An 18,194-nucleotide genomic window follows, 5' to 3' on the forward strand; every position below is an offset into this window, starting at 1 on the left:
GCAAGCTCCTCTCTCCCCCCATGACGAATCTGGGGTTGACTGGCTGTGGTTGCCATGATTGGCCAATGAGCGGAGCGCTCGGAATCTTTTCTCCGCACTCTGCTGTCACATATCAGGCTGCAATAGGATCTTGGAATGTGATGGGCACCGCCATCAGCCAATTAGGGAAGAAAACGCCATAGCAAGCGGCTTATGAATAATGCAGCAATTGATGTTGATCGGCAAGCCGCTTAGCCAATCACAGGGAGGAAGGCTTCCTTGGGTGCGCTGGGATTGGTGGAGGCAGAGGCGGGCCCTCGTTCCTTCTGTCAGATTGCGCGGCTCGCGGTTGGCTGGCTGAAGTCACATGAGTAGGTGTGAAGATGGCTGCGCCGGTGGATGATGAGTTTGAAGATGCCCCAGATGTAGAGCCACTGGAACCCACTTTGCTCAATGTGATAGAGCAGCGCTCGCTACGCTGGATCTTCGTGGGGGGAAAGGGAGGAGTAGGGAAGACCACATGCAGGTGAGTCGCGAGGACTGATCTAAGCAGGCCGGAGGGAGGGGGGAGCTGTGTGCAGGTGGACTGTACCAAATCACCCGCTATAGGGGAGACCGTGTGGGAGCAACCATTTGTACGGCAGGGGTGTTGGGTATAAATCAGTAGTGCAGGAGCCCCCTCTGCTGCTTCTATTGTCTAAATGGGTAAAATGTACCCCGCCCCCACATTGCAGACAGTGTCCAACTACAAGTCCCAGTATGACAGGGCGCACTGGAAGTTACAGGTCTTTCCTATGTAACCCCTGCATCTGATTACTTGTAAAGGGAAACCCCTATTTCCCACCCATAACATCTGATCGTGGTATGGTAGAGGTAGATTTACTTTAAAGGGAACCTGAACTGAGAGTGATATGGAGGCTGCCATATTTATTTCCTTTAAAGAAAACCTATAGTGAGGATAATGTATTTAAAATAAACACATGATGTAGCTGCAAATGAATATTACATACTAACCTCGCCATCAGTTCCTCTCGGAATCCCACCATTTTCTTCTTTCAGTGATCTGTTCCAGTTCTGACAATATTTTGTCAGAACTGAAAAATACAAGTTGCTGTCAGTTATATATCAGCAGTTACAATTGAATGTGCAAGGTAATGTCCATGCTTCCCTATGGCTTAAGTAGGCGATATTACAGTTTAACAGTGAGCAGACCAGGAAATTGTTAGGGGGTAATGGCCATTTCTAAAATGGAGGATGGAGAATTCCTTTGATAGCAGTGGACAAATGGAATGCAGGAGAGGAGAAAAAGATCGAGGAGTAGACTACATGGGAAGTAAGTATGGTATGGTTATTTTGACTTTTTATTTTCAGTTCAGGCAATACCAGTTGCCTGGCTGTCCTGCTGGTCCTTTGCCTCTAATACTTTTAGCCATAGACCCTGAACAAGCTCTGTGCATGATGTCATGATTTGCGTAATGCGCAGAGCACTCCCGGCCACAGTTGCATGCTTGAGGGTCGTGCAAAAGCTGTCCAAGCACCCTCTGCAGTGAGTTCTGACTACAGCAACCTCGACTAGGCTGCCGGGGGGAGGGGGGTTAGATAATAAAGGGGGACACAGGAGAATGGGGGGGGGGGGGGGGGAGGTGGCCATCAGGACAGTTCACCATATATGCCAGCACCTCCCGATTCGTCTCCGGTATCCTTCAAAGTAGATTTTTGTATCGCTCAATAAAACTGTCCCGTGTCTCAGAGTGCTAAACTATTTGAACTATTGACTATTTTCTCATCTATCCCCTGCTCTCAGAAGCCCAGTTCTCTGCCAGAAAAGTATTTTATGGCTGTAATTCCTTAGTGACGGAAGCTATAGCCTGACTAGAGAAAAAGTGGCAGTTGCATAGCTGAATATTAACTCTTTTAGTCAGATGAAAAGCAACACTGTATATTTATTTGTGTGCTAGGAACTATACACCAGTTTATCTCATCATGTTACTTAAAACAGACCCAAACCAAACATTTTTTTAATGCAAAATATTTAGTTGCACCACTCTGACACATACAAAGATAAGTAAACACTAATGCATGAATCGCACACCTGAAACAATCATATGGCTTATGCAGTCAGGGCTGGTGCACACCTAGCGGCTTTTTCAGCGTTTCTGCAGCCGCTTGCGGCTGCAGATCCGCTTGGTCAATGTATCTCAATGGGGTGGTGCACACCACAGCGGGAGGCGTTTTGCAGAAACGAAAAATGCCGGGGTGAGGCATTTTTTGGATTGCGGAGGCGTTTCTGCCTCAATGTTAAGTATAGGAAAAACGCAAACCGCTCTGAAAAACGGCGTTTTTGTTACAGAAGCTGTTCAGTAACAGCTTTACTGTAACAATATATGAAATGTACTATACTGAAATCCGCTGCAGCAATCCGCAAAACGCTAGCAAAACGCCATAGAAAAATAAGAAAAAGCGTTTCAAAATCTGCTAGCATTTTGCGGATCTTCTAGCAGTTTTTCGTGTGCACCAGGCCTCAGACATCAGTCAGAAATCTACGTCTACGTCTGCGTCAGATCTCCACGTCTATGGCTAAAAGTATTAGCGGCTGAGGGTAAGTAGGGCAGCCAGGCAATCTGCATTGGTATTCTGCATTATTTAAAATATAAATGTCAGCATCCACATCCCTCTCACTTCAGGTGTGCTTTAAAGGGGAACTGAAGTAAGAGGTATACGGAGGCTGCCATATTTATTTCCTTTTAATCAATACCAGTTGCCTGGCAGCCCTGCTGATCCTCTGCCTCTAATACTATTAAACATAGCCCCTGAACAAGCATGCAGCAGATCAGAGGTTTCTGATATTATTGTCAGATTTGACAAGACTAGCTGCATGCTTATTTCTGGTGTTATTCAGATACTACTACAGAGAAATGACCAGCGGGGCTGCCAGGCAACTGGTATTGATTAAAAGTAAATAAATAAGGCAGCCTCCGTATACCTCTTACTTCAGTTCCCCTTTAACTCATTAGCAGCTTCAATGGTTGTCTCGTTTGAGATAAGTGCACTGCTTTGAACCTCAGTCCCAGAACTCATTGTTCTGTAAATATCTTGGAATGCTTTGATCTCTCCCAGCTAACAGAAAATACAGAAGCTGAAAGCAGAAGTCCTTTAATATTGTCTCACTGCCATCTAGTGACAAGTGGCAATAAATACAGATTACAGCAGTACTATTTAGTAGCAAGGAAATGTAACAAATAAGTACCTGTAATTAAAAAAAAAAGTGCTAAGATAATTGTCCTGGAGCATTTGTAAGCCTCTAAGGCCTAGTTCACATCATACACGCCTCTGTGCACAGTTGGAATCGCATATGACCTGGTGACACACAAGAAAGGGAGAAGGGCATAGACAGCCCTTCTCCCATTCACATCTACTGTGCTGTGCAGCAGTACGATGCGCTATGATGCACTTGCGTACTGCTGCCTGCATTGTGCCCGCAAGCACAGAGCTGACCCAACACTGTCAATGGATGGGATCAGCAGCGTAGCGGCGCAGATTGCGTGCGATCGTATGCGTTGCACTCTGATCGCACAGCCATCTGCGCTGTGTAGATGTGAACGAGGCCTCAGGGTGATTTTAGGCATGCCTGGAAGACTACATTCCAGATTAGATTAGAATAAGGTAAAACGTGGTGGGTAAAATGTATATCTCTTTTCTGCGCTCCACAGCTGCAGCTTGGCTGTGCAGTTGTCCAGGATTCGGGAGAGTGTGCTGATCATTTCTACAGACCCCGCCCACAACATCTCCGATGCCTTCGACCAGAAGTTCTCCAAGGTCCCCACTAAAGTGCGAGGCTACGATAACCTTTTCGCTATGGTAAGTAGCCCAGCTTGTCCAGCAGGAATTACACAGGGATTCTTTATTACCCTTATGCTACCAACTATGCCAAATTGTAACTGAAAAGTTGATTAAATTTCAGTATTTTTTGAGAGCTGGAAGTTTTAGATCTCATTGACTTTTTTATATAGTTTGTTTTAAAATATTCGATTATTTTGCAATCCTTTTATGAGGATCACATTGGGATCCTTATGTACGTGGCAGACCAGCATAAGAGGAACTATTGAAATGGACTAAGTGGTAATGCATTGGCAAACGCCACATTGACTAGCATGCATTGTTAAGGCGGACCTGAAATCAGAATGTCCTCTCTGCTCTAAAAGATAAACGGCATAATAACCTTTTAAATAAAAAAAAATTGCTTTGTTACAGCTGATACAAATCCTGACGTAAATCTGTAGTGTGTCTACTTCCTGCTTTTATGGAAGCAGACATAAAGTTAACATCCTGTGTTTAAAAATAAGATGCTCTGCTGAGGCAGCCAGCTGACGCAGCTGAGAGATCAAATTACACCCTGTGCTTGGTCAAGAGGAGGGGGCATTAGACAGACTTAAAGCGGATCCGAGATGAAAAACTAACTATAACAAGTAACTTGTCTATATATCTTATCTAAAGTTTAGATTTACACAGCAAATCTAGCTGCAAACCGCTATAATAGAAAATGATTATTTCTTCCTGTGATACAATGACAGCAGCCATGTTGTTTGTAAACATTACACAAAGGCAAGCTTATCTATATCTTGATCACTAAGCCTGTGAAAAAAAAACCTAATCCCCCCCCCCCCCTCCTCCCTCCTCGCCTCTGAAATCAATGGCTAGTAACACCTCCTCCTCCTGCCCAGACTGAGCTCCCATGAGCCCTTGCTACTGCCTTGGCTCTCTGAAAACTTGTGGGCGTGGTTTTAGTTTATAGGGAATTAGAGTATTAAAACAAAAACAAAGTATTTGGCTTGAGGAATGCCCTATAAACAGTAGAAATGGAACACAATTATGCAATGAGTAAAAGTTCACCTCGGATCCACTTTAATTCTCTAAATACATATAGGATGCATTTCTCTGTTTTCCTTCTGTCCTGTGCAAGAGTTCAGGTCCACTTTAAGGCTGGTTTCACAATGGGACGTTAAAGTCCCATGTTACAGCAGCCAGTAACGCATCCTAACTCACAGCACTGTAAAATCAATGTGCTGTTCACAGTGCACACGTTAGGTTTCATAGTAACGCAGCACATTTAAACAAAGTGCTGTATGCTATAGTAGGCTAAGCAGCGTTAGACTGTTTGCACATGCTCAGTAATGTTGGAGGAGGAGGTCACCCATCCTCCTCCGCATGCTAGCCACATGGCTAATATTCACTGCACTGTGGTGACTGTGGTGGGACTGTAGTGGGGTCCAGATCATAAACGAATCGTTCATTTGATCCGGATCTTTTTTGTGAGTCTAATCATCTGGATCATCACAGTGAAAGATTCGGTTCACAGTGGATGTCTGTCTGGAAGAAACCGCAACATACAAAATGTACAGTGCAGGGAAAGTCCTGTCCTGCTAGTCATTTCACCCAGTCTGCTTCCCTAGTAAAATGATTCAAATGATTTGGTTCTAAGATCTGGATCTTTTCAATGATCCGATTCAAATGATCCGAATCCTTAAAAAGATCCGGACTTCCTATCACTAACCTGGAGCGGCTGCTTTGAGAGCTGCATAACGCAGCTCAATCTGACGTCCAACTTCAACACCACCATGCGTTGCGTTAGGGGCACGTTATACGACCATAACGTCCCCTAAAACGCAATGTTTTGGTGTGAGTAGCCTAAAGCTTCATTTTTTTTTATTTTGTCCCCTCAGACCTTTTCAACATAGGGCTAATTCTTAAAGGGAACCTTAACCGGCGGGGAAAAAAAATCACTTACCTGGGGGCTTTCCCAAGCCTCCTGCAGCCGTCCGGTGCCCGCGCCGGTCCTTCGGTGCCCTCCGGTCTCCCTCCGCCGCTAAGTTTCGTTTTCGGACGACTGCCAGTCGTCCTCTGGCCACTTCCGCATTCCTAGTCGTAAACTGCAGTAAAGCGCGTCCGCATGACGCGTTTGGCGTCATGCACATGACACGTTTGGCGTCATGCGGACGCGCTTTACTGCAGTTTACGACGAGGAATGCGGAAGAGGCCCGAGGACGACTGGCAGTTGTCCGAAAACGAAACTTAGCGGCGGAGGGAGACCGGAGGGCACCGAAGGACCGGCGCGGGCACCGGACGGCTGCAGGAGGCTTGGGAAAGCCCCCAGGTAAGTGATTATTTTTTTTTCCCCGCCGGTTAAGGTTCCTGTCACGGACGATTGCGGGGACGCAGGCGCGTCCTGGAACCCGCCCGTGAAGAAAAGAACGATCGCACTCGATTCCTGCATCGATTGCGCTTCAGATCAATAGAACCAAGATTTGATGTGTAGTATCTCTCTGCCTAGGAACAGCTGGGGGATCTGTCTTAGCTGAAGTGACAGCCTGGGGGGAAGGTGTTAATTAGCTTGGACATATTCCCTGTGGAAGGCACAATTCCCCTTTTGGTTCTGGGAACCAGGTGACACTTAGCTGATCTCATGGAGATGCTAATTAACCAAAGGATGCCTAGGTACAGCCAGGCAGGCTACGAATCCACGGGAGGTCTTGACACTTTGCTCCCTAGTAAAGATCAAAAGAAAGTCAGCTGTTAGCAGCTAGAACACACCCTGAACACACCCTGAATAAACCTGAAGTCTCATGGCATAATCCATAACTTCCCAGATCTGTAATATTTCTGGGGTTCCTGAGATGGCAGCTTCACCAAACGTGGGGGAAGTGTAGCATGAGCCCCGGTGCTGGTTCTGAGGAAGTTTCAGAACATTCTGAGGTAAGGACTGCCAGTTAGGCAGTTTGAAAATGCCCTGATGATACCACAGGGGTCCCACCCCTCATGTCTGGTATCAGGGCGCTGGGTAAATCGAGACAGACCTGAAAATGTTAATAAATCTGCCCTGACCTGTACGGTTCTGTGAGATAGAGCCCATATATGGGTAGATATGATTTCTAGCCCCCAGGATAAGGGGAGGGCTCATCTCATCTTCTAAGGGGGTGTATGGCTCCCCGCCCTCACTCCCTCCTACTGAAGCAGGGGCATAAGAATGGCTGAGGACCCAAACTCAGTGTCCTCCACACTGAAACATCTTGCACTCATCAGATGCCAGCTTGAGGATATGCTGGCATCCACCTGGTCTGAACTCTGAACTCAAATTGAAACCCAGAACTCTGTTTTCCCACAAAAAGGACATCTTTCCAGGAACTAAGTATTTTTCTCCCTTTTATTTTTTTATACTGGCTATTACTGTTTTAATAATTGTTGATTTTAATAATTGTCTGTATATATTTATTTATATTGCGTGAATAAACGACTTTCTCCAAGTCATTCACTGTCCGCTACCCTGCTTATCAGCACACACACAGAACTGATCCCGGGTCTCTGAAGATACGCTACTGTTTGTTTGTTGTTGGCTAGACAGAATACCGTGTGTTTAACCGTTTTATTCGCAGGACTAGTCAGTCAGTTAGTGGGCTCCACGGTCCCATGGTAACCGCGGTGGTGGCAGTTTACTCTGAACCAGTAGGTGACGTGGTAATTACCCGTGTCTCACAGGCTCCCTTCTGAGTTGTCTGCGGCTAATTCTTAACGGTTCCTGCGCATTGACTGCGACCAGAGTTCGCACGATCTGTGCGCTGGCACCGTTTAGAAGGCTAAGTGCGGTCAGCCATTAGGGCTCCTGTGACAGTTCCCTTTAACAGATCACAGTCTGTGCTCTGCTAAGAAATAGCTGCTTTTTTCAGGACAGCTCTGTTTTTCATACTTGCATTTAGTGCCCTTGCTACTAATTTTAGCTGCTGAAACTGATGACTGGCAGAATACAGTGAAAGGAATGCTTACGTTGTTACTACTTCAGTGCAGTCCATTGTGTAGACCCAAGCATTATACTCTGCATTGTCTTCGCTTCAGTGCTGTGTCTCTGTTAACTCAGTGCAGCCACTTTAAAAGTAATGGATCAGGGATCATGTCATGCTGAGAGGCCCTGTAGTGACATATAGTAGTGTATTAAATTATTCAGGATATCCACTTATAGGGTAATTTTCCTGGTTTCAACATCAGAAACACTTCCTGTAACTATACATTGCTGTATACTGGTATGTAGCCCGTCCTCTCGGTCATCTTAGCCTGGGTTGTACAGCTATTTGGAGTTCTCATCCCAGAGCATTCTGGGAGATCCGGTATATTTTGTACTGGTTTCAGAACCCTCGTTAACGAACATTCCGCAGAGATTTACCTGTCAAGGACTAAAGATGTTGCCACCTGTGATGCATTTTTTTAATTTTATTTTATTTTTATAAAAATGAGAAATGAAGAAGAAAATTCATAGTGTGAAATGGGGAGCAGAAAAACTAAATGTATTAATGAAAATAGTAAAAAAAAAAATAATAATTGTATTCATTACATTATTTTCAATAAAGTTCCTCTTTAAAGGAATCGTAGTCCAGAATAATTAAACTTGCTTTTTTTCTGTTTACAATATTCATTTATACACTTTTTTTTTTGATTTTTTTTTTTTTTTATCAGTGTTTCCTATTTTAAAATCTTTCCTTGCCCTGATTTACATGACTTGGGGATGGGTTTTGGGTAATTAAATCTCTAGATGCAAAGTGGCAGTTAGAATCGGGGCTGTGGAGTTGGAGTCGGAGCAATTTTGGGTACCCAGAGTTGGAGTCGGAGTCTGTGATTTCATAACCTGAGGAGTCGGAAGATTTTGTATAAAATCCAGAGCCCTGATAAGTATTGGATTGTCAGAGTCGAGGAGTCTGAGTCATTTTGGGTATCCGGAGTCGGAGTTGGTGGTTTCATAAACTGAGGTGTCTGAGTCGGAAGATTTTTGTACCGACTCCACATCCCTGTTTAGAATGCTATTTTGTTGTTTTCCTATTGTACCAAACTAGTTTTCTGTACATGGATGTCATGTTGTCTGTACCATGCAGGAAATTGACCCCAGCCTGGGGGTGGCAGAGCTGCCGGATGAGATCTTCGAGGAGGACAATATGCTCAGCATGGGCAAGAAGATGATGCAGGAGGCCATGAGTGCCTTTCCTGGGATAGACGAGGCTATGAGTTACGCGGAGGTCATGAGGTGAGCACAGGCATGACATGCAGAAAGGAACCAATTCGCTGAGTACATGGTGGAATGCTGGGTACTGTTTTTTTTTTTTTTTTTTTTTTTTTTTTTTTTTCTTCATCTTCTTCTTCTTCTTCCAGGTGTACTTTGTTAAAATCTCTTCTGTCCAAACCGCACAGTTGTCATATAACATACTTTTTATGGAACTATTCCGTCGACAACTTTTCTTTAGTCTGTTTGGACTAAATATTGGGAAGGTTAGTGGTTCCCTGGATCCTTGGCAGCTTTTATCCCCAGAAGCCTTAGAATTATTATTTAGTATTTATATATCGCTGGCATTTTTCGCAGCTCTCTATATAGTCTTGTCACTAAACTGTGTTTCAGAGGGGCTTACAATCAAATCCCTACCATAGTCATAGGTCTATGTATGTATTGTAGTCTAGGGCCAATTTTAGGGGGAAGCCAATTAATTTATCCGTATTGATTTTGGGTTGTGGTAGGAAACCGGAGTACCCAGAGGAAACCCACACAGACATGGGAGAACATACAAACTCCGTGCAGATAGTGCCCTGGCTGTTATTTGTTTTGGGGACCCAGTGCTGCAAGGCGGGAGTGATAACCTCTATGCCACCGTGCTGCCCAGAGATAAAAGGGGGGCTCTTCCAAAGGCTTACAATTTGAAGGGAGGGGGTTGGTGCACACTAGGTAGAAGGGTGCAAGTAGGTGCTTAGCAGCAAGAGTCGCAGCATAGGTGCAGGGGGTGTAGCTGGGGGGGGGGAAGCAAATGGGGTCAGATAATGGGATTTTTTTTTCGGTGGGGGGGGGGGGTAGGAGTCTGAGGTATTTAGGATGTTGTATAAAAATTCTGCGCTGCACAAACATCTGTGTTGCTCAGGCAACGATGTGTTTCCCCAAGTTTCTGTATGTAGTTTATCCCAGTTAACCATCTAGCAACTGGAGCTGTAATTCCTACAGAAGACAGCAGGTGGTGCTTGTACACATAAAGACAGAACTACTGAGGCAACAACTTTAGCTCAGATGCCAGTTCTGATTACAGGTGGGTCAGACAGCCATGGAAGCAGTATTAAAGAAGCGTTTTTTTGTTGTTGTTGGTTTTTTTTTTTTTTTTTTTTTTTTTTTTTTTATTCTTGACGGGTTTACTTAAAGTACAAGGGTTGGATTCTGGGGATCTCAGGAACCTTCCAGAGAAGATAGGAAACAAACAGAGACATCGGGAGCCCCTTATGGTGTAGTAGGTTATTTTACCTTTTTAAATACTGTATATTCCTGCGTATAAGACTACTTTTTAACCCTTGAAAATCTTCTGAAAAGTTGGGGATCGTCTTATACGCCGGGTGTCATTGATGCTAGGTGATACGCCCTATCCTGTTACCGCCTCTCGGATCTCCCTGCTGAGGGAGAGCAATCTATTCTTCCATACCGCTCTGATAAACAGGTAGACAAGGAGAGCTGACCAGTCTACTTAAGGAGAGTTGACCAATGCAACAAGTCAATTGACTATATACTGTTATATACTTGGTAACACATACAGTACAGCACCAGTATCTGTTCATACACAGCACCAGTACATGATTTTTTTATTTTTTATTTTAATTTGGTGTGCGCTGGAAGAGGGGTAGTCTTATACGGCGAGTATATCCCAAACTCTATATTTTAACTGGAAAAGTTGGGGGTTCGTCTTATACGCCCAGTCGTCTTATACGCCGGAATATACGGTATATATAGTCTGTAGAGTGGGTTTTTTTTTTTTTTTTTGTCAGATTTTTCACTCAGAAAATTTGCCTTGATTTGGTAACTAAGTGTCGTAAATCGGGCTGTTTCCATTCAGTGCGAATTTTCGTACGCGTGAAAAAAATCTGATGTCCTGCAGAACTTCTTTTTCAGACATCACGTACAATTTGCGTACAATGCTTTGCATAGGCAACACATAGCAACCTGAATTTTCGCGTTGTGTGGAAATTTGCATTAAATCCATGGTTACAGGAAGTTGTCAGCAGTCATGTCTAAGTTGTTACTGGGCAGATTGTTATATTTAACTAATGCAAATGTTCGTGTACGAACATTGTCATAAAACCGTGTACAAATTTCCAAGCAAAATTTTCACCAATCAGAAAAATCTTAATATAAGAATTTTTTGGGATGCAAAAATTTCACGTTCCAGTTTCGTAGCATATTACTCAAACGCTGGTCGCAACACTTGCAGACACATTGCATTAGCCAGTGGGAAAAAGTGTCACTTGTGTCTTTTAGCTGGATTGGTCGCGCTCCAAAAAGATTCTTGTAGGAAGTTTCAAAACTTAGAAAGTACAAAAAACTTGATACCGCTCCCCAGTAACGTGGGGCTGTTGGACTAGTATAGTAAGGAGGCACCCCAAACAGTTGAACAGTAGCAATCAAACAAACCCAAGTAAGGATAAACTCCTTTATATGTGGTGAAACATAATTTATTGGTCAGACCGATAGGCATTTGCCTTACTTGGATGTCAGTCTTTCCCTTTTTTTGAATGATACTGTACAAATTGTTGGAGGGTGCCTCCTCCACCCTATACCACTTCAAGTATAAGTTTGTTTTTGTAAATATATATATATATATATATATATATATATATATATATATATATATATATATTCCCCCGGTTAACGATTGAGATGGGGACTGTAGGTTCGTTCTTAACCTGAATCTGTTCTTAAGTCGGAACATTGTACCATCTGTCTCCTGTGCCTCCAGTGTCCCCCTCCGTGTCACTTTTGCCCTCTGTACCTGTTTATAGTTTATAGTTTGAAAAGCCATTTTTTTTCTTATATATTTTTTAAAATCTATTTTCTCAAACTAAAAGTCCAATTTGAAAAACTTTTTTTTTTTACTTGTTCCCATGGAAACTGAAAATCCATGTTGATCGTAAGTCGGGTGCTACCTGTAACAGTATGTTTTTAAATAGCAGTGCTGAACTTCAGTCTGGAATACGTTTGTTTCACTTACTTGGAACAAGTATGCAGATTAAGCACGCTCAACTTCTTTTAAAGGGAATGTGAAGTGGGAAAAAAAAAGTTATAGTATAATTAGTCTGTGTAGTACAGCTAAGAAATAGACCTGTGCAATTAAATAAATACCACATTCGGTATACTGTAGACTTTTTTTGTGTGTGCTAATTCATAATGTTCACAGGTATGGTAGAAGTTCAGTCATTTACCGGCTTCAGTTGACAAAAACTTGCAGTGTGGAGTTGTCTCTGTGTTAAAAAGCTGTTCCGTGCAGTGACAGCATTACAGTAGTAAGTGTTGCCTAGACACAAATGTGCTGCAGTGAAGGATAGGTTGCTTATAGGATGGGAGGCATGTGGTGTGCGTGTTTTGATTGGATTACAGTGTGCGCTGACAGAGCACTTCCCTATATCTATCTTTCTCAGGCTGGTGAAAGGAATGAACTTCTCAGTAGTGGTGTTTGACACGGCCCCTACAGGACACACTCTGCGACTTCTCAACTTCCCAACCATCGTGGAGCGAGGTCTGGGGAGGCTGATGCAGATCAAGAACCAGATCAGCCCTTTCATATCTCAGGTAAGGCCTCTTCTCCACAAGGCAATGTTAAAAGCCCCACTCTGGGCATTAAAGTACACCTTGAATGAGAGGAATGTCATGGATGACATATTTTATTTCCTTTAAACACTAGTTGCTTGGCTGTCCTTCTGATATCTTTAGCTGCAGCAGTGTCTAAATCGCACACCTGAAACAAGCATGTGGCTAATCAAGTCAGAGACACCCAATCTGCATGCTTGTTCAGGGTCTATTGCTAGGACTATTAGCAAAAGATGAGCAGAAAGCCAGGCCGGCAATCTACATTGTTTTAAGTGGTATGAAACTCAGCATTTCCTCCTTTGTTCTAAAAGATTATTAATTACAGCATAAAATAGACTACAACAAAAGCAAAATTGTAGCAGAACAGCATTCAAACAGTTAAATGCACCACTTTGTTCTTCAGTGGAAAGCTTCTGGCCACAGAAGAGGTGATAACCTCTTTTGTTTACATTACTTTGTCAGATACATTTGGTAAACATTAGCAAACTGCCGAAAGTGAGCTGAGAAGCAGAACAGTATATAAACACCGCAGCTATGCAATGGCAGCTTTCAGAGCATATCAACTGTAATTTGAGAATTTGTAGACAGACAATATAACTTGTGCACAAAAGCAAATATTACTATATGGGTAACAAAAAGTAGGATTTTTTTTTTTTTTTATTTTTTTTTTATTGAATGTTCTATCAGAGCCTCCATATCTGTCTCAGTTCAGGTGTGCTTTAAAGGGAACCTTAACTGAGGATAGGGATTTTTCCTTTTAAAATAATACCAGTTGCCAGACTCTCCTGCTGATCCTGTGTCTCTAATACTTTTAGCCACAGCCCCTGAAAAGCATGCAGATCAGGTGCTCTCACTGAAGTCAGACTGGATTAGCTGCATGCTTGTTTCAGGTCTGTGATTCAGTCACTACTGCAGTGAAAGAGATCAGCAGGACTGCCAGGCAACTGGTATGGTTTAAAAGTAAACATCCATATCCCTCTCAGTTCAGGTTCCCTTTAAAGAGAACCCGAGGTGTTTTTCTGCAGTCCCCCCTGAAAATAGTGGGGGGCTAGCGACACTCTAGTCGCTCTAGACACTCTAGTAGTTCGTTTGCATTTGTCAATCGCCTTCTCCTCAGCCTATTCCGCCCCCCCCCATAGTACTTCCTGTGTCGCGGCTTAGCTTCCGATTGGTGGAAGCTGAAAGAGGCAGGGAGGTATGTTATGGGGGAGGCAGGGAGACAATGCGGGGGAGGCTGATGAGAAGGCGACTGACCAGTGCAAAGTAAATAGCAGGCTAGCGACAAGTGGTGTCGCTAGCCCGCCACTATTTTCAGGGGGGACAGCAGAGCTCAGGGGGGGTCTAGCAGCACATAGTAAGGACGCAGAAGCTTGTCATTGTGCTTGTCACATGCTTCTGTGTCCTATTAGCTTTTGTAAAAAAAAAAATTATCTATCTATCTACCCCCCCCCCCCCTTTAAATTTTGTAGTTTTTGTTTTGCTGTAGTGCCCCATTGAAGTGTACTTGAAATGGCCCCTATCCCAGCATTTATACTTACCGCCACTGGGAGCATCTTGCGCCTGTGCAACTCTAACTGGTGCACAATGCTCCCAGTGCTGGGGGTGCACTCACGCGCCTTGCAACTGGGCTGACTCGTCCGGAGCCCTTTTATCCTGCAAAGACTGTAAAAGACCAGAGCTGCCGGAGCGGGAGGCAACAGAGGACGTGGGGCTGGTGGAATGTTTTTGAGATGTGGGTGAAAACCACAGTGTAATTTGAAAATGTATAAACCTGTATGTCCTACACCTGCTGCAGAAGACCACTCAGGACAGGAGTAAAAGGTCGCTGGCACCTGTTTGTATACTAACCTGACTTGTCCTGTTTTCATGGGCTTCCTCCCTTTCTAGATGTGCAATATGCTGGGACTTGGCGATATGAATGCAGACCAGCTGGCTTCCAAGCTAGAGGAGACCCTCCCTGTCATCCGATCGGTCAGCGAACAATTCAAAGACCCGGTGCGTTCATTTGTAACTAACGGTACAGATGGTTGAAGTTTTCAGACTGTATTATGTATCAGAGTTGTTACATAGGGATGTACTGTGTCAGTCCTTTGAAGTGCTCACAATTTAATAACTCCCATGATATCACTAGGAACATTCAGAGGCGCTTACAATCTAATCCCTGCCATCATGTGACTAGGGACTATATGCAATTCACTTTTTCCCCTCTCCTGGGTGATATTTTCAAAAATGCCTTTTAAACCGCCAATAAGCAAAAAAAATACTCAGACTAATTTTGATAGTACTTTTTAACTGACTTTTTGGTATTTTTCCATTGCAAAGTGCTGAAGTTATTCTAAAACGAAGATGAAAAATGATCTCCTAGGTCGGAGAACTTAGGAGAGAAAGCTAATTGCATATGGTCCTATGTGTCTTCATAGGAGCTTACAATCTAATCCCTGCCATGTCACCAGGTGTCTTCAGAGGAGCCTACAAGCTAATAATTGCGGTTGTGTCTTCAGAGGCGCTTACAATCTAATTCCTGCCATCATGTCACCAACAGTCTTCAGAGGAGCTTAAAATTGAGTCCCTGTTAAAGTTCATTATGGGGGACACAGTGGTCTGTTATGGTGAGCAGATCCGCTTGTCCTATCTGTTCTTTTTGATCTCTATACTTTATCCCACTATTAGTATCCTGAGTACTCAGTTTCTCCAGTTGTCTTCCAGGACAGCCACGGGAGAGCTCCTCCCACCAAGGAAATGCGGCCTAAATAAAAGGCCACGCCTCTCTAATCCCTCAGTATTCCTGTGTTTCCTCACCAGGAAGCATGTGCCAGTGAGGTTTGTCTGGATATTTATTTTCTTTATCTTGTTTTGCGGAGTCTGCCTCCTATTCTTTCTGGCCGGCTGAAGAGCCTGCGGGCGCCAGACTGAGCTGCAGGTTCCTCCTCACTTTAGACTCTAGTCCTGGGTTCAGCGCCCCTGGTGTGCGGGTGCTTTTGTAGGTCTGCTGGCATTGTCTGCACATCTGGTCAGAGCTTTCTCCCCGGAACCAGTGTAGACTTGAATAATCCCCACCACATGGTCTCCCAAAAAAAAAAATGTAGCTGAGCATGAAGTTGGACAGCAATCTATGCAAATGTTCTGTTGCTTTGTACAGTATGTGAAATTGACATCACTGATTGCATTCTGTCCACTCACAGGAACAGACCACCTTTATCTGTGTTTGTATTGCTGAATTTCTGTCACTCTACGAGACCGAACGATTGATCCAAGAGTTGGCCAAATGTAAAATAGACACCCACAACATCATCGTAAACCAGCTTGTATTCCCCGAGCCGGAGAAGCCATGCCGAATGTGTGAAGCCCGACACAAGATCCAGTCCAAGTACTTAGACCAGGTATGTCCGGGAGAGAGGAGCATGTGCATCTTAGTCATATTTCCTAGACACACATGGTGTGGCGGAGGCGTGGCTTTGGGGTAAGCGGTTATGACCCCTCTCACATGACTGACTTCAAGCCAATTAGGCCGTAGGGCAGAGGACACGATTGTGGTCACAAATGTTGTTGTATTGAATGGTGTGTATCAGAAATGCTGTAGAGTGGAACATGTCTTGTATATCTAACAGATGACACTAGGTGGCACTTGCAGAATGAATGTACTGTATAGGCCAGGGGTGCCCATTAGGTAGATTGCTAAGGACTTCATGGTAGATCCCGACCCCACTACATTTTCCATTCAGTATATACAAGTGTGCTCCTAAAATTGTACATCGGTAGATCATTTTGAAAAAGCCGAAAAAAGTGTGGGCACCTCTGGTATAGGCCATTTTACTACACAGTTAATCATCTATCACTTTGTTTTCTTTCCCTTGTCTTCTCTTCCCTTTCCCGCATGCCCCTCCAACTCTCCTCCTCTTCCTTCCCCCTGCTGCACCCATTTGATACTCCTCCTTCACCTGCGCCCATCTGACTCTCTCACGCCCATCTGACTCTCCTCCTCTTCCCTTCCCCCTCAACTCTGCTCCTCTTCCCATGCTCTCCTCTTCCCTTTCCCGCTCCCCCAACTCTCCTCCTTTTTCCCTTTCTCCCTCGCCAATCCAACTCACCTCATCATCCTACCTATGTGCCCCTCCAATTCTCCTCCTCTTCCCCCCCCCCCCCCCCCTCCCCGACTCTCTCCTCTTCTTCCCCCGACTCTCTTCTTTCCTTTCCCCGCCCCTCCCCACCTTACTATGCCTTTCCCCCCCCCCCCCTCTGCTTTATTCCCCTCTCCTTCTGTCTCAGATGGAGGATCTGTACGAAGATTTCCACATTGTGAAGCTTCCTCTTCTCCCTCATGAAGTTCGGGGTGCAGAAAATGTCAACACCTTCTCCCAACTCCTCCTGGAGCCATACAAGCCCCCCAGCGGGAAGTGAGGCGTCGGGGCGTGTGGTGGCTACTCTCACACAAGACCATGAACACTACAGAGGCAAACCACAATAATGACACACCCAGATCAGGTTTTACACGTCCCGAAACCGCCTGTCATCCCCAACCCATCATTTATTGTTAGTTTTTTTTTTTTTTAATGGGCGGGCCTATTTATTGATTCTGGAATTTGGGGACCCAAACACTTTGTACATCTCACTCCGATCATATGATTATTTTTTTCTTTTCTGTTTTGTAAGTTTTTGTGTGCCTGTCCCTCTGTCTCTGTTGTCTCTCTCGTTTTCATCATTTCGCTAACTCGTCGAGCCGCGCAGTAATTCAATACTAAGCATGACACCACACGGACTGTAGTTTGTGCCGCCAACTTTACTCTTTCTGCCCTGGCAAACAATACTGTAGTTTTCTGGGAGCGGACTAATAAATTCTCTTTATACAAAAACAAGTATTATTATTATTATTATTATTATTATTATTATTATTATTATTATTATTATGCTATAACTATCATTATACAGTACATTACATGGTGCTGACATAAGAGAGCGCCAGAACAACCTTTTTTAATTTGTAGCCTGACAAAAGGGACGTAAAGTGGACCTGAACTCAGAACTTCTTCTCTGCTCTAAAAGATAAACAGCATAATAACCTCTAAAGAAAAACCTTTCACTGCAGTGGTTCTACTTCCTGATTCATTGTTAACATCCTGTGCTTTCACTTGAACTTCTCTGCCATGGCAGTCATGAGACACAGGAGAGATCAAATGCCAACTTATGATTACACAAATGAGGGTTATTAAACAGGCCAAACTATAATACATACAGGGTACATTTCTCTCTTTTTTCCTTCTGTCCTGTGAAAGTCCACTTTAACAGGAACCTGAAGTGAAAGGAACATGTAGGCTGCCATATTCATTACCTTATAGACTATGGCAGTTGCCTGGTTGTTGAGCTTTTGGCTTTACTTGTTGTGGAGTCACACACCTGCAACAACCATACAGCCAGTGGAGTCACAGCATCTTATCTGCATGCCTATTCTGGGCCAGTGACTTAGAATTGTCAGTCACAATTAAACAGATCCTCTTGTAAAATTATCACTTCCCAGGTCTGTTTATTCTAACCTACTCCCTGAGCCCTGTGGCTGCTGACCTCTGGTGCTTAGCCC

General features: G+C 44.1%; 1 protein-coding gene across 1 annotated transcript; it reads left to right on the plus strand.

The window, feature by feature from the left end:
* The first annotated feature begins 326 nt into the window (after nt 1-326).
* GET3 (guided entry of tail-anchored proteins factor 3, ATPase) lies at nt 327-17,475 on the plus strand. The gene is made up of 7 exons (XM_068272174.1): nt 327-505; nt 3,690-3,837; nt 8,892-9,040; nt 12,454-12,604; nt 14,510-14,617; nt 15,805-16,002; nt 16,889-17,475. The coding sequence occupies exons 1-7, from the start codon at nt 363-365 to the stop codon at nt 17,018-17,020; spliced, it is 1,029 nt and encodes a 342-aa protein (XP_068128275.1). The 5' UTR covers nt 327-362; the 3' UTR covers nt 17,021-17,475.
* Nucleotides 17,476-18,194: the final 719 nt, after the last annotated feature.

The sequence above is a fragment of the Hyperolius riggenbachi genome, chromosome 3, assembly GCF_040937935.1.
Source record: "Hyperolius riggenbachi isolate aHypRig1 chromosome 3, aHypRig1.pri, whole genome shotgun sequence".
NCBI classification, from domain to species: Eukaryota; Metazoa; Chordata; class Amphibia; order Anura; family Hyperoliidae; genus Hyperolius; species Hyperolius riggenbachi.